The following is a 16144-nucleotide window of genomic DNA, read 5'->3' on the forward strand; positions in this document are numbered from 1 at the left end:
ATCGACAACACCCAGCTACCTGGAAAGTTAAAGGCCTGGTGTCTGCAGTTTGGTCTCCTACCCCGGGTGTTGTGGCCCCTAGCAGTGTATGAGGTTCCAATCTCAATAGTGGAGAAGATGGAAAGAGGAGTCACAGGCTACTTAAAGAAGTGGCTCGGAGTTCCACGATGCCTTACCACCATAGGCCTCTATGGAGATGGTGTCCTCAAGCTGCCCCTCACCAGTCTAACAGAGGAATTCAAGTGTGCAAAAACCAGTTTAACACGTAGGCTTTCGCGACCAATATTATTTATAATCAATGTTTTTGGGTTTAGATCGCGTTATTTATAAATGTGTCGTAAGCCCCCACCACCCGACACGGCAAATCAGTAAAAAAGTGTCACGTTGACAAAAGACAACTTAGTTCACTGCTTTAGCCCACCGATGTGTTGAAGCGCGAAACCACAACATTTACAATTTGAGTACGACGTTTCGCTGGTAATTGCATCCAGCATCATCGGGCAATTCGCCAGAATGGTGAGGCTCTGCTGTGTCTCCCGTTCTTATATAGAGCAGCAGCAGGGTGACGTCATCATTAACTCATTAACTCATCAGGCGCAAAGATTTGAGGGGGGAGTTATTGTAATTATATACCAGATTAGTAATCAGGCTATTGTTACGATGCGAGTTGTAGATTAGTAATCATTTGGAATGTGTTTTATTGTGATTATGCTACATTAGTAATCAGTTAGTGTTTGTTTCTCTTATAAGGAATTGTAATGTATCTTATTTAATAATACGCTTCCAGGCCGCACTAAGCCTGTAGCTGTCTGAGCGATTAAAGTTATTTCTGTTTCTCTCAATTTCAATCGATTCTCTAATTAGTCTTTGCCAGTAGTAACTAGTTTTACACAGAACTTCAACGTTGTCAAAATCAATTGAGTGTCCCTGTTGGCATGCATGTTCTGCCACTGCCGACAGTTGTGTTTGTGATAATTTAATATTTTTCTGGTGTTCTTTTAGTCTTACACTAACCAGGCTCCAGATGACACTGAATGAATCTCGAGACCCAGTGGTGAGCAACAACGCGCCGACCTTGGCAACTGGGCGCAAATGGAGGCCAGGAAAAGCAGTCCAGGAGGCAACAGCAGCCCTCAGACATGCTGACATTGTGGGTCATGTTCAGTAAGGGAGAGGAGGCCTTGGGCTAACTAGCCGTGCTGCTTGGAGTAAGGCCACTGCACCAGAGCGGCGGAAGATGGTAGTGCAGGAAGTACGCCATCAGGAAGAGGCTGCAAGGTGGGCCAAGGCAGTCTCTCTTGCCAAACAGGGACAGTGGACTCGATGGGACAGTGTGGAGAAGAGGAAGATCAGCTGGAAGGATCTGTGGGCCATGGAAGCGAGGCGGTTGAGCTTTTCCATCAGAGCAACATATGACGTCCTTCCAACACCAGTTAATCTTCAACAATGGTATGGTGAAGATCCGGACTGTGCCCTCTGTTCCATGCCAGCCAACCTCAGGCACATTCTCACAGGGTGCAAAACAAGCCTCATCCAAGGACGCTACACTTGGCGTCACAACCAAGTCCTTAGAAACCTTGCGTCCGCCCTGGAGGACAGCAGCATCACACCCCTTACGGACGACCTTTGTCCGTGAAGGGGTTAAACCACCGAAGAGCGGCTCTACACCATTAGAGCGAGACCAGCTGCGCTTGGCCCGCGACTGGAAAATGCTAGCTGACATTGGCCGGCAACTTGTGTTTCCTCCGGAGATCGAAACCACCATCCTAAGACCTGACATTGTGCTCTGGTCCCGTTCGCTCAAGAAGGTCTTCATCATTGAGCTCACAGTACCCTGGGAGGACTCAGTAGATGAGGCTTATGAGCGAAAACATCTGCGCTATGCCGATCTAGCTACCGAAGCACGGCATCATGGATGGAACACAGAAGTCCGACCAGTGGGGGTGGGCTGCAGAGGTTTTGTGGCAACATCTACAACCAGACTGCTTAGAGACCTGGGAATTAAGGGCCAGAACCAGCGTTCGGCAATCAGAGCTGTATCGGAGGTGGCAGAAGGCAGCAGTCAGTGGCTCTGGATGAAGAGGAAAGACCCCAGCTGGGCCCCGAAGTAAGAGGGCCAGGAGGTATGCGGTCAACAATGCTTGACTCAGGGAGGAGGACGCCCCTGCCATGCATAGTCCCATGGGATGTTGGCTATCTACAACAAGGCAACTCCTATGACTAATTGGGAATGGGACGCAATCGTAGAATTGATCACCCTGTCGCTGGCCGCCTTTGGGGAGGGTGTATAGTATGAAAGGCCGAAACACCCTAGGAACCAAAGGTACACTACTGACGATGCGCTCCCCAAATTTCACCAGGCTCACTGTTCATGAACTCTTGAAAGTGCTTGCACAAAGGATAGTAACATCTCATCATGTGTTCTTGGAATCACCAACCGCTTTTGTCTTCCAGCAGCTAACAAAGCACATGTTAGCAGTAAATCATGTGTGCAGGGGGGCGCCTCCCCTTAATATATGAAATACCATGCAAGGATTCCAAACTGTGACGTGAGTGCTGCAAATACTGCAAAACGTACTTTGAGTCACTTGCTGAGTTAAAACTGCAGAACGCTATACGGTACCAAGCTATAAGAGGTGTAAAAAAAAATTGTATTCTCTTAAGTATTTCGTGAAGAGTAAACGGAAAACTTGACCACAGCGCCACTCTTTGAGAGTCTGCAAATCTGAGGCGAATTTTTTTTAACACCTCCAACCGTGAGGGAAGAGGGGGGGGGGAAACGCAGCTCAGAACGTGAATGGAAACGTGGCGATAATAAAGACAGCTGGACAAAAAGGCCAAAAGGACCCCCCTGCTTCCAGATTAATAATTGTGGAAAGTTGTAAAGCCAGTCAACCACTCTGAGGGGCAACTCAGCAAGAACACGTAACACGCAAATCAGTTCTGCGAGTGGCAGACTCCGAGTATTGCCCCCGTGACAGGCACATTGACGGAGAGCTCTGCATCGGCAGAAGCCACCGCATCACCGAGAGATTTTCTTTTAATTATTTTGTTCTCGTCATTGAGAGAGAATGGAGCCAAGGCTGGTACTCGCAGTATTACAATACGTGGGCAAGAGTGCTGTAGCATTACTATTCCCGATGGCAAGGTCGCGGTGTTTGGTCAACACTTATGATCATAGAGTGATAATCATTCCCATTGTGCTTCGATCAAAGTCAAGCCTTCGAGGGAAAACTGGTACAACCACTATTTCATGAGAGTGCTCCTTTAAATCGCAACCCACAGGCGAAGGATAGTTGAGGGGCAGATAAAGAGACTGACACGGAACGATATACCTTGATCTATAGCGTGTCCTCTGAGCAGCACGAGTCGTGTAGACAACTGGGAGAGGGGGGGGGCGACTGGCGCCGCTTCTCCAAACCGTCTCAGTTTACAAGGATCAACCGTGCATGGTTTAAAGGGGGGTGATGAGCGGCATCAACGGACGAGCTACGAGCGGTGTCTGACAATGGAATCATCACGCACGTCGACGCAGACGGAACCGGACCCATCATCATCCTGCCAGCACGAGCACCGCCGATGGCGTAAGCATCGTGCTGACTCAACAACCACCCCAGCAGTGGACAGAACCTGTCAGCGCAGCCAAGAGAGTGAGTGTTGGTGTAGGCGGAGACAACACACCCACACACATGGCATGCATATCGGGACTAATAAGATTGTTCCAAAAGTTATCTTTGTGTTTCGAAAGGGTGGCCATCCCAAGGTGGTGCGTTAACTGTTAGCAGATCGTGAAAAGCATTGCTCGGTTCATTGAGTTGCATGAATACGGTCGTTTAGAAGTATTTTAGTTATTCGTTTTCGTTAATTGCATATCTTTACCAATGAATTAATTGATGACACACTAAATCTTTTTAAGCATCGATGTTACGAATCTACACACTCACAGGAATACTATTGAGTGGAGATTTTCTTTTGATCACAGAATCTTGCCCGTGAATTCATTGAAGCCATTAGCCAAATGATGAGCATCTGGTAGGAAAACAGGCACACTGCCGCACACTATTGTTCCAGGACATTTCGTTAATTGCATATTCTTACCAAGAAACCCATTGAGGACACACTAGATGTCGTATATGGTCGCGCTCCTCTGACAGGTAGCCTATTGTTCTCAGTGAAGCCCCATTAGGCAATTGAAAAGCATCTGTTAGCTAAACCTACACTTGCACATATACTATTCTTAATTACATAATCTTACCAATGAATTAATTGATGTATACTTTTGCATTACGGCACATGTTTCTTTATCACTGTTCGTATGAATATTGTCATTATTTTTAAGGACTGTTCCTACCGCCGTACATGGTCGCTCTACTTTGAGAAATTAGCCCATTGTTCTGTTGCTGAGTTTTAACAAACGTAACCATTGAGGGTTAATTGTACGGATCAATGAGTAGGACATCTCCAGGAGTACTGTGTTGACAATTCCGAGCATAAGTGTTCGCATATTAGAGTGTTTTTAGATATTAAAGTTGCTTAACACAGAAGAGTCAGAGTGGTTCCTTCCTAAGTTCATGCATAATATTAATTATAAGAACTATATCCTGCGGTGAGATCTTAATTCTGAGGCCTGACATAAACACACTAAAACATAATCAGTGAAAGTTAAAGCGAGAATCATTGTATTATCACGATTGGAAACACACCCCGAGACAACAAAACCGAGGCTAATGATGATAATCACATACATTAGCATATTTGAATAAATTACATATATGTATACGTATTATCACGATTGTTAATACACCCCGAGACAACGAAGACAATCCTGATTAGCAAAATTGCATAAATTCGAATAAATTACATGTTACTTTCATTTTATTTTCATTATATTTCAAGACAATATATACAACCTTGATTTAAAGCTTTCGTGACAGCAGGAATCCATATTCTGGTCATAAGAAAACTGCCCAGGTATTATGGAAACCTCTATACTCTCTCCACAATGGGGAGTTGATGGGGTGGAGTGTTTGATGTTACAAAATACCCAGGCAGGTGCTTAGTTTTGGAGGGGCTGATGGTAAGGCCCCATCTATTAAGTAGCAAACTCCAGGTAAAGTAACAGCGCCTCCACTTCCTTCTCTGAGTGCACAGCAATCACCAGATCATCAGCATATATAATATATAGTTGACCAATAGGGAGCCATCCCTTGACTGCACCCAGGCATCGATCAGCCTCCCATTGTATCTGTACTAGATGGAAATTCCTCTGCTTACAGCAATGGAAAGCTTCTCAAGCTATATGGTCGAAAAATATATTAAATAATGTAGAACATCCCTGTCGAACCCGAAGGCGAACAGGAAATAGCGCCGACTCCTGGTCATGTAACTGTGTGTTGGTAATTAAAAGCCCATGCACTGCACAAAAGTCTAGCAACCTCCTATCGTTGTAATTGAGCTGATCTGGCCCATGTCTTCCAATAAATTCAGCCAAGATGTCAGCGTCATGACCCACTCAGGCATTAAAGTCACCGAACAAGATGAATCTTTCCCGAGGGATCACTTTAGCTAGCACCTGTGACAGGAGGCCATAGGAAACATCTGACTCATCGGCCTTACCTGTGTAATGTGAGGTTACACCTGGATGATAATGATTGACTCTGCCGGCCTCAGCCCACAACCAATGGGGAGTCGAGCCAGGGGCGTGGCCCTGATGTAATGGGAAGGTTACACCTGGAAGAGGATGATTGGCTCTGCTGGCTTCAGCCCACAACCAATGGGAAGTCGAGCTAGGGGCGTGGCCCTGGGGCCGTAGAGTGGGCTCTGGAATGTTCCTGGGGTGTGGCTGAGGATTGGCTGCGAGGCATCACGTGGACCAGGGATTAAAAGTGGTGGAGACGGACAGCACGTGGTCAGAGCTTGGAGGAACGAAGATGGATGCCACGCTGGTGCGGAGGTCCGGAGCCTGCCACGTGGCGGGCCGCGGAAGTCTCTCTCTCTCCCTCTCTCTCCCTCTCATGCTGTCTGCCAACAGCGTGAAGGAGCCATAGAGCAGAGGAACGAGTATAGTGAGAGCTGTGAAAGAAACTTAATAAAGAATACTGAATTCCAGACGTCTCAACGACCTTTATTACATTGGAGTCAGAAGTAAATTTTAAGACTGTTTAGACCATCATCCAAGGTGTCCAAGCACCTAAAAAAAAGGAACCCACCGGACCCACCGTCGGAAGAGGACGACGATGCGGACGAGGACGAGCTGCTGGGCGCAACAGGACCGCTGCTGCCGACTGCTGCTCTCCCCGACGCCACGCAAAAACGACAGGCCGGCGCGGAGGCGTCTTCAGTTACGGACGAAGGGTGGCGACGAGTGGCGGATCAGATAGAGTCTCTCTGTGCGGTGATGCTTAATCTCGTGACGGTGGTCGCGTTGTCTGCCGCCCTGGGTCAGCCTCGTGGATCGCATCCGAGTGTGGACGACCTTGACCTCCCAACGGGGGGTTGCTTTCGCCATTACACCTGCTGCGGAGGAGGAGGCCGCCATCTTGGGCGGGGCCGCTGCCACGCTGCCGGCGGCCGCCATCTTGGCGGAGCCGCGTGCTGTGCGGGTGGTGGGAACGGGCACGCCCAAGGACTCCGACAGTGGCCGCAGCCATCGCCTTCCTCATATTAAAGAATTAGTCGCCGGAGGCGACTGGAGCGCATTTACGTGGAGATTCGAATCCGCCTTCCGATCGGTGCGGTGGACAGAGTCCGAGGCACTGGAGGCTCTACCTACGCTGTTGGACGACGTGTCCTTGGCCGTTACCGCTCCATCCTGGCGAGTAGGAGGAAGGCGCTAAAGGACGCCTTCGCTGAAATGGCGGAATTTTACGAGCCACCATCGGTTGCTCATAGAAAATGTATGCAGCGACGTCGAGGGCCGGAAGAAACACCTTTGGCGTACCATGGTGCGCTATTAGCGCTCGCTATGGCCGCCTATCCCGAGTCCTCCGCCGATCTCGTGGACCCTCTCATTCTTGCAAGAATGATTGAACTATCGCAGGAGTTAAACATCTCGCTGCCGGTGTGCGGCCACGAGTCGCTGACGTCTCGTTGGGCGGCGCGATGTTTAAATGCCAAATACAATTTGCGACATTGGGACCAGATGGCGACTTGGACGGGGGACTCAAAAAAGGATGGTGAACCGCTGGGATGGGCTCTACGTCGCGTCATGCACATCCCGGATGAGTCTATCAACGACGAGTTGGTGGCTGCTGCTCCTTGCTGGACCCCACAACGCCAGCGGGACACGCAGCGCAACGGGGCTGGGCAGTCACGAGCGGGGGCCGAGGCGACCGAACGTCGGGCTGCCGCCACTTGTTTCAAGTGTAGCCGACTGGGCCACTTCGCCTGCGATTGTCGGCGCCGGTTCTGACCTCTGCAGCTCCCGTCGGGCCTTCTTTCATCTCCTCCACCGGACGCGGATCGACATCATTCTCGGGCAAGTCAGGCCGCGTCGGGCACCCGGCAGGTCCAAACACCTCACGCATAGACTTGCACCCCTGTAGGTTTATCTGATGTTAATTGTTGGCATGCTGATTCGGTACTGCACACGGTTATGCAGGAAAAAATTGGCTCGAAGGGTGATTGCAGCCGCATTAGGATCCTCCACGGTGCCGGGCACGATTCAAGGGGTAGATGTGCGTGTTTTGGTGGATACCGGTGCGTTGGCGAGCATCATTTCGGATGTGATTTTTCATCTATTATCCATCCCTGCGTCGCGGGTCCAACCGGCTAATGACGCATGCATTGCCGCTAATGGGGGTGGCATGGGTATCATAGGACGGGTGGATATCCACATTGCCATTGGGAATGTTGCCGCATTCGGTTCGGTTCTTATTTCGCGATCGCTGGCGGTTCCATGTTTGTTGGGTACCGATTTTCTTCATCGGATGCCTGTCAAAATCCTTCTGGATCAGGGTTGTTTAGAGATGCCTGGGGGCGTTAGGATGTTCTTCTTGCCGTCCCTGTGGGGCCGGCCGCCTCCAGGGAACGCCGTTCACACGCTGGCCGATGTCACTGTGGAGATACCCCCGGGTACACAGATGCTCATCCCGCTGCGCTACCGGAAGCGGTTGGAGGCCGCGGATGGGGCGGCGGGTGTGTTACTGTTCCCGTCGAACTCCGTGGCTAAGGCCTTTTCCCTTGTCGCGTCTCAGACTATCGTTCGGGCTGGGCAGGCCCTATTCTTACAAGTGTTGAATGGGGGCCCGTAACGAGTGGTCGTTCCGGCGGGTGCAGTATTGGCCCATGCCACTACCGACTTTACTAGCCTTGATGGGGACCAACCTAGAGTAATGGCTGCCAGCGTGTCTTGGGCCACTCATTCGGACGATCGATGGATTGCCGAATTGTGCCGTGAGAACACGTCTTTGTCATCCACGCAGCGGAACGCATTGCATTCACTATTGTCAAAATACGCAGACATCTTCAGTAAGGATGACTGATTTGGGCCACACCTCGCTCTTGTCACACCATATTGATACCGGTGCGGCAGGACCGATACGTATGCACCCGCACCGCATGAGCCCTGCGGAAAGGGAGCATGTGCGTGGCGTGGTAGACGACATGTTGGCGGCCGACATTATTTCGCCGTCCAACAGTCTTTGGGGCGCACCAGTGGTGTTGGTTAAAAGGAAGGATGGCGGATTGAGGTTCTGTGTTGACTTTCGCCGGTTGAATAAAATATGCGTGGCAGACGCGTACCCCTTGCCATGGATGGACGATTTGTTGGACGCCTTGTCGGGGGCCATTTTCTTTTCTACTCTCGACCTCTCATCGGGGTTTTGGCAACTCCCCCTCGATGATGCGTCGAAGCCGAAAACGGTGTTTTGCACGCCGCAGGGCTTGTTTGAATTTAACCGCCTGCCCATGAGCTTGAATGCCGCGCTGGCGACATTCCAGCGCCTGATGGAGTTGGTGCTGGTGGGGCTACAGTGGGAGACGTGCCTCATATATTTGGACGACGTTATTGTATTCAGTTGCACCTTCAAAGAACACCTTCAGTGGCTGGAGGCTGTCTTTCAAAGAATGCGATCGGCCGACCTCAAATTTAAACTAAAAAAATGCCATTTGTTGCAACGTTCTGTCCGCTACCTCGGACACATCGTCAGCTCTAGTGGTGTGTCCACTGACCATCAAAATACGTCGTGTGTTCGTGATTGGCCGACGCCCACTTATGTGGGTGACGTGCGATGGTTCATAGGCTTTGCATCCTATTATCGCCGGTTTGTTAAGAATTTCGCGACGTTGGCAAAACCTCTGCAATGTCCTGACGGGAAAGAATCAGATTAAAATGGGGTCCGGAAGAGGAACTGGCTATCCAGTCTCTCCGGGATTGCTTGGCCACCGTCCCGACACTCTACTACCCCGATTTTTCCCAACCGTTCATCCTGGACACGGATTCTAGCGACACCGACATCGGTGATGTTTTGTCGCAACGGAAGGACGGTGTTGAACGAGTTGTGGCATATGGCAGCAGGGTTTTGTCTCCCGCCGAAACGCGCTATTGCGTCACTTGTCGGGAGTTGCTAGCGATCGTCCATTTTGTTCACCAGTACCGGCCGTACCTGTATGGTAGAAAATTCCTCGTGCGCAGTGACCACACTGCCTTGCAATACTCGCTAAAATTGGAACAATCGTCTGGACAATTGGCTTGATGGTTGGAATTGTTGCAGGAATTTTCTTTTGATATCACATACCGTAAAGGTACCTGCCACGGCAATGCAGACGCTCTTTCCAGATTGCCCTTGAATCCTCCCTGCGTCTGTTTGACGGGTACACATTGCTGCGCAGTGCCGCCCACCCCTCCCTGTCCAGTTATGGATGCGATGCCAATAGATGATGGCCAGTGTACGCCCGTTGGGGCCGATGGCACGCTGCATTTGCCGCACTTGGTGTGGCTGTATGAACAAAGGGCGGATGCCTCGTTGGCTCCACTGCGGGATCTGGTCGGAAAGCCAAGATCTCATTTTTCGGGGGGAAAATCGCAGTTATATACTGATTGGAAAGGGTTGCTGATGTGCACGGACGGGTTGTCGGACTGTTCACGCCTTGTTGTGCCATCGTCCCTTCGCCATGATCTTATCCGTGCGTTGCACTCCGACAAGCTGATGCATCTCGGCGTGCAGAAGACATTGCTCACGATGCAGCAAGATTTCTTTTGGCCGGGTATGACGGCGGATATCACCAGAACTATCTGGGCATGCCAAGATTGTGTGAAGCAGAAACCGCCACGTCAAAATTACGTTCCACCCTTGCAATCGATCGAGGTATCTCGTATTAATGAGCTGGTTGCTCTAGATATCCTCGGCCCGTTTCCCCCGTCAGCAAGGGGTAATAAGTATCTCTTGGTCAGGGTCGAATATTTTTCTCGTTGGCCTATGGCCTGGCCTTTACCCGACCAATCGGCTTCGTCGATCACCGAGGCTTTCTTGAATGGACACGTGATGGATAAGGGGGCTCCTGAGAAATTACTCACGGATCAAGGACGTATCTTCTCCTCTAAATTGCTCCGGGATGTATGCACTGCTTTGGGTATGAAGAAAATCCGCACTTCCCCTTACCACCCGCAGACGGATGGAATGGTGGAACGATTTAACCGTACCCTTTCGGCCATGCTTTGTCACATGGTGAGCAAAAAGCAGACCGACTGGGACTTGCACATACCTGGCGTTCTGTCGGCGTACCGCATGGTCCTGCACGCGTCCACGGGGTATTCCCCATTTTTTCTTATGTATGGGCGGGAAAACGTGCCTCTGATTGTGCAACTCGGTACAGCGGGAAAGGAACCCTCCCCTTCCTTGCCTGATCAGGTCCGTGACTCACTTCGGCGTGTTACGGAGGCGCGGGAAGCCGTCAGGAGTGCAACAGCCCGTACACAGGCACGGAACGAGAGATATGCGCGTCGATCGCGACGTGGCATGCCTTGGACGGTGGGCGACGCGGCGTAGCTTTATTGCCCTCAGGTGCCTGTGGGCACGTCCCCTAAACTGCACAGGCCTTGGCGAGGGCCTGTGAGACTAATAGAAGTCCGGAATCCCCAAAGTGTTCGCATCCAGTACGGGCTGCGTTGTTGGTATGTCCACTCATCGCATCTGAAACCTTATTTCAAACCACGCACTGGCCCTTCATCCCCACTTGCCGACCTGCCGGGGTCTGATGTGCTTGACGTGCCACTTGCCTCGCCAGTTGATCCCCAGCGGGGACGTGTTCTACCCCCTGCAGACACACAGGCCTTGAAGAGCGTCGAGGCCCCTGACGAGAAGCCTCCTACGAGGCCCGTTCCATCCACGGACGACGCTGAACCCGCTCCTCCTCCGTTGCCCCCTCCTACTGAACAATTGTCGAGATGACCACGCTCCATGGGGGGAGAGGGACCAGCGTCGCGCACGCGATCAAAGTTGCTCCCATTTCATTAACACCGTTGCCATGTTTTACCTGTAACCCCTTCTGTTATGCCGCGCTACAGTTGGCGCCCTAATGTTGTATTGCTCCTACATCGCACTGCACGTTGTTCGGCGCCCTACTAATCTTACCTCATTACGCGTCACTATCGCCCTAAATATTAGTCACAGGGGTTGGCCCATCGCCCTTTTCCCAGCCGAGATGGCTGACTTTTTACACGGGGGGGGGGGGGGGGGTGATAAATGGGTTACACCTGGATGATAATGATTGACTGCCGGCCTCAGCCCACAACCAATGGGGAGTCGAGCCAGGGGCGTGGCCCTGATGTAATGCGAAGGTTACACCTGTAAGAGGATGATTGGCTCTGCTGGCTTCAGCCCGCAACCAACGGGGAGTCGAGTTGGGGGCGTGGCCCTGGGGCCGTAGAGTGGGATCTGGAAGGTTCCAGGGATGTGGCTGAGGATTGGCTGCGAGACATCACGTGGGCCAGGGATTAAAGGGGGCGGAGACGGACAGCACGTGGTCAGAGCTTGGAGGAACGAAGGTGGAAGTCACGCCGGTGCGGAGGTCCGGAGCCTGCCACGTGGCGGGCCGCGGCAGTTTTTCTCTCTCCCTCTCTCTCTCTCTCCCTCTCATGCTGTCTGCCAACAGCATGAAGGAGCCATAGAGCAGAGGAACGAGTATTGTGAAAGCTGTGAAAGAAACTTAATAAAGAATACTGAATTCCAGACATTGTCTCAACGACCTTTATTACACCTGCATGACTCCACTGAGGTTAATCTTTTGTGGGGGATTAGAGATTCTCACACCTCACCGGCACAGTCCCACAAAAAGATGAACCACTCCCTGTTGTTTGGCAGTTTCCTGCATCCAGTGGAAGACTGTCCACCCCTCATAGTGACTGGAGCCAGAACCTGACCTCCTGTATACCAGAGGTCCAGGCGGGACCAGTCCAGCTCTCGACATAGGAGTGGCAGCCTCTTCTTGGCGAGTATTCCAATATTTCACGTGACCACTCTGTGGCTTTTTGCCCTTACTGGAGGAACCCCGAGGGTGCAGGTTCAATCCCTTGGCTCCGCCAAATAGGTTTTGGCCAGGAGACGTCGTAAATGCTTGTTTCCCTGGAGCTTCTGGCATTAGCCTAGTTTTACCTTTTATTAATGTTTTGTTTTTATACACTACACACACAACACACAATATAGACAGCATATAGATAAACAATATAGACAGCATATAGATAAACAATATACACGTTTAGTGACATATAATTGGTCACTACGGTGCCGAGCGCCAGTTACTGATAGAGAGGGGAACTGGGAGTGGAGTAGCCCTCACTACCAGAAGGGTACGCTATGTCATGGAAAGGGGTCCCTAGGGGGCATGGGGTATCTGAGGATGTAGCAGCCCGGTTGGCTGGCAAGGGCACATGACAGGACAGGGTAAGGATGTGGGCCAAAGGTGACAGAAGGGACACGTGGCGTATGGCCCAAAATCTTCTGGTAAGTTCCAGAAAGGGGCGTGGCCGAGGGTGGAGTCAGACCACGCTGGGGGGCATAAAAGGGAGGTCCCGGGGACCCATTGGGGCTGTCTGCTGGAATGGAGCCCACCGTTCTACGGCTTCTCCTCGGTCACCGGTCTTCATATTCAGTATCATGGGTCAGGCATTGTGCCGACTGACCTGACCCGTTTATATAGTTACCCCGTGGTGGTTACCGGTTATGTATTTATCCCGTTGTGGTTACTGATTATGCAGTTACCCCGTTTTGGTCATAGAATAAACGTCTTGCCTCCTGAATTAGTGTGTATCTCAAGTGAACCCACTATATACGTAATATACACAACACATACATACCATACACTGTACATAATTTAGATGCAACTACACGATATATACACGGTGGCTCATTGTGTGGTCTTGTGTGCTCACAGCTTCCACGTTGGGGGTGATTATAAAACACCCCCAACGTTTGCACTCCCACAGAATGGCCTGTGAAAGCAGATATCACAGATCTACCTCTGACATCCCTTCTAAGTGACCCCTACTCCACACACAGAGGAGGGGGCAGTTATGCATTGTTCAGCTCGGGATAATTTCTGTCATTTCCTTCCTGAGCTCCCCAAACTCAACCCATTTAGCCCCCCACTATCCCCCCCGTGCCTCACAAACACAACCCCTTAGCCCCCCACTACCCCCCCTGTTTATCCCATACACATACACAACCACTTAGACCCCCACTATCCCCCCTGTGCCCCCCAAACTCAACCCCTTTAGCCCCCCACTATCCCCCCTGTGCCTCCCATACACAACCCTGAGCCCCCCACTACCCCCCTTTGCCTCCCAAACACAACCCCTTAGCCTCCCACTACCCCCCCTTTGCCTCCCAAACACAACCCTTAGCCCCCCACTATCCCCCCTTTGCCTCCCAAACACAACCCCTTAGCCCCCCACTACCCCCCTTTGCCTCCAAAACACAACCCCTTAGCCCCCCACTATCCCCCCTTTGCCTCCAAAACACAACCCCTTAGCCCCCCACTATCCCCCCTTTGCCTCCCAAACACAACCCTTAGCCCCCCACTATCCCCCCTTTGCCTCCCAAACACAACCCCTTAGCCCCCCACTACCCCCCATTGCCTCCCAAACACAACCACTTAGCCCCCCACTACCCCCCCTGTGCCTACCAAACACAACCACTTAGCCCCCCACTATCCCCACTTTGCCTACCAAACACAACCCCTTAGCCCCCCACTATCCCCCCTGTGCCTACCAAACACAACCCCTTAGCCCCCACTATCCCCCCTTTGCCTACCAAACACAACCACTTAGCCCCCCACTATCCCCCCTTTGCCTCCCAAACACAACCCCTTAGCCCCCCACTATCCCCCCTGTGCCTCCCAAACACAACCACTTAGCCCCCCACTATCCCCCCTGTGCCTCCCAAACACAACCCTTAGCCCCCCACTATCCCCCTTGTGCCTACCAAACACAACCACTTAGCCCCCCACTATCCCCCCTTTGCCTCCCAAACACAACCCTTAGCCCCCCACTACCCCCCCTTTGCCTCCCAAACACAACCACTTAGACCCCCACTATCCCCACTTTGCCTCCCAAACACAACCCTTAGCCCCCCACTACCCCCCCTTTGCCTCCCAAACACAGCCACTTAGCCCCCCACTATCCCCCCTGTGCCTCCCAAACACAACCACTTAGACCCCCACTATCCCCCCTGACCCACTGTGCCCCCCGACCCCCCCCCCCTCACTGAAGCAGATGAGGCTGGAGAGCCCTGCGAGTGCGTTGGCTCCGACTGCTGCGATGCGGTTCTCGTGCAGGCGCAGCTCGAGCAGCGTGGGGGGCAGCGCCGGGGGCACCACGGCCAGGCGGTTGCGCGACAAGTGGAGGCGCTCGAGGCTTGCCAGCGGCGCCAGCACGCCCGCTGATACCGACTCGATATTGTTACCCGCCAGGATCAGCACCTGGTGAAGTTGAAGGGGGGCGTAAGTGGGTGGGGCATGTGGTTGGGTGAGAGGGGAGGGTAGGTCAGAGTTGGGGTAGGTGAGAGTTGGGTGAGAGGGGAGGGTAGGTGAGAATGGAGAGTAGTTTAGAGGTTTGGGTAGGTGAGAGGGGAGGTGAAAGGTGTGGGCAGGTGAGAGGTTTGGGCAGGTGAGAGGGGAGCGGAGGTGACAAGTGGGTGACAGGTGTGGGTAGGGCACCACGCTATCCACCCTCCACCCCCGCATTGTCCACCAGTGGCGGCTCCTGCAAAATCTCTCAGGGGGGGCAAATGTCTGGATGATTGATAAGGATAAGGTCTACCCATGCAATGGATAAATTAACAGCTTAAGCATGTAAAGGCAACTTCACTTCTTTAATATTAATGAAAAATAAAGTGACTCTTACAATACATCTTGTTTGTTTCTATACTCACTATTAAAACAAACCACTCAAGTTTATTTTATTAAAGATTCCACTAGGTGGCCACAAATTATATTGTTGGATGAAACGTGCTTACGTATGATGACGTAAGCACATATGATGACGTAAGCACGTTAGGGCGAGCCCTCCCGGAAGCCATAGAGAATGCATTGCAGCGCCCCCGTTCGAAAAAAATCATCTTTGAATGTAAGTCTATGGGGCCACTCGGGGCGATTCTCAGCCGGAGTGAAATCGCCCAAAAAGAGGCGGTACTCCACAGAACGTGACATGATGCTGATTGGACTATATCCAGAGGCTGCAGTGACGGCTAGCGTGACTCTGTGGTTGAATGACATTGGTGGTGCGTCGCCCAATCGCCCTAATGAAGAAACCGCCCCTGTTGTCCACCCTGCTAGCCACCACGTGGTGGCTAGGATATGTTAACAACCTCGCCTGGTATGCAGGAGGCCGCGGTTTCGATCTCGACCCTGACGCCTGCTGTAAATTGGGAGTTTCCGTGCCTCTCCCAGTGACCACGTGTATGTTTCTGCTGGTCCACCGTTTTTCCCTTCCACATTTAGAGTCAACATCACCACGCGTTTAGAGTCTTTGGCTGCTGCCATAAATGTCCAAAAGAGAACAAGCCACTGCGTTGAGCTGTCATTTGTGTCAGCCATGTCGCTTCTAAAAGAGAGCTACAAAATTCAGTGGGCCTTACCTGGTGAAATAAAATAAATAGTTTAGTTTAGAATCGAGAGGGGAGGTGAGATGGCATGCTGCTGCTGCCGC

The 16144-nt window shown here is 51.7% G+C and overlaps 1 protein-coding gene across 1 annotated transcript in view; it reads right to left on the reverse strand.

The window, feature by feature from the left end:
- The window catches only part of LOC133356729 (decorin-like), a 43834-nt gene that overhangs the window by 6900 nt on the left and 20790 nt on the right, over nucleotides 1-16144 (reverse strand). The window contains exon 4 of the mRNA XM_061574377.1: nucleotides 14703-14916. Within this exon, the coding sequence (XP_061430361.1) occupies nucleotides 14703-14916 (214 nt within the window). The remainder of the gene's footprint in view (nucleotides 1-14702; nucleotides 14917-16144) is intronic.

Source organism: Lethenteron reissneri, chromosome 55, assembly GCF_015708825.2.
Source record: "Lethenteron reissneri isolate LAM-NWPU_2019-01 chromosome 55, ASM1570882v1, whole genome shotgun sequence".
NCBI lineage: Eukaryota > Metazoa > Chordata > Hyperoartia > Petromyzontiformes > Petromyzontidae > Lethenteron > Lethenteron reissneri.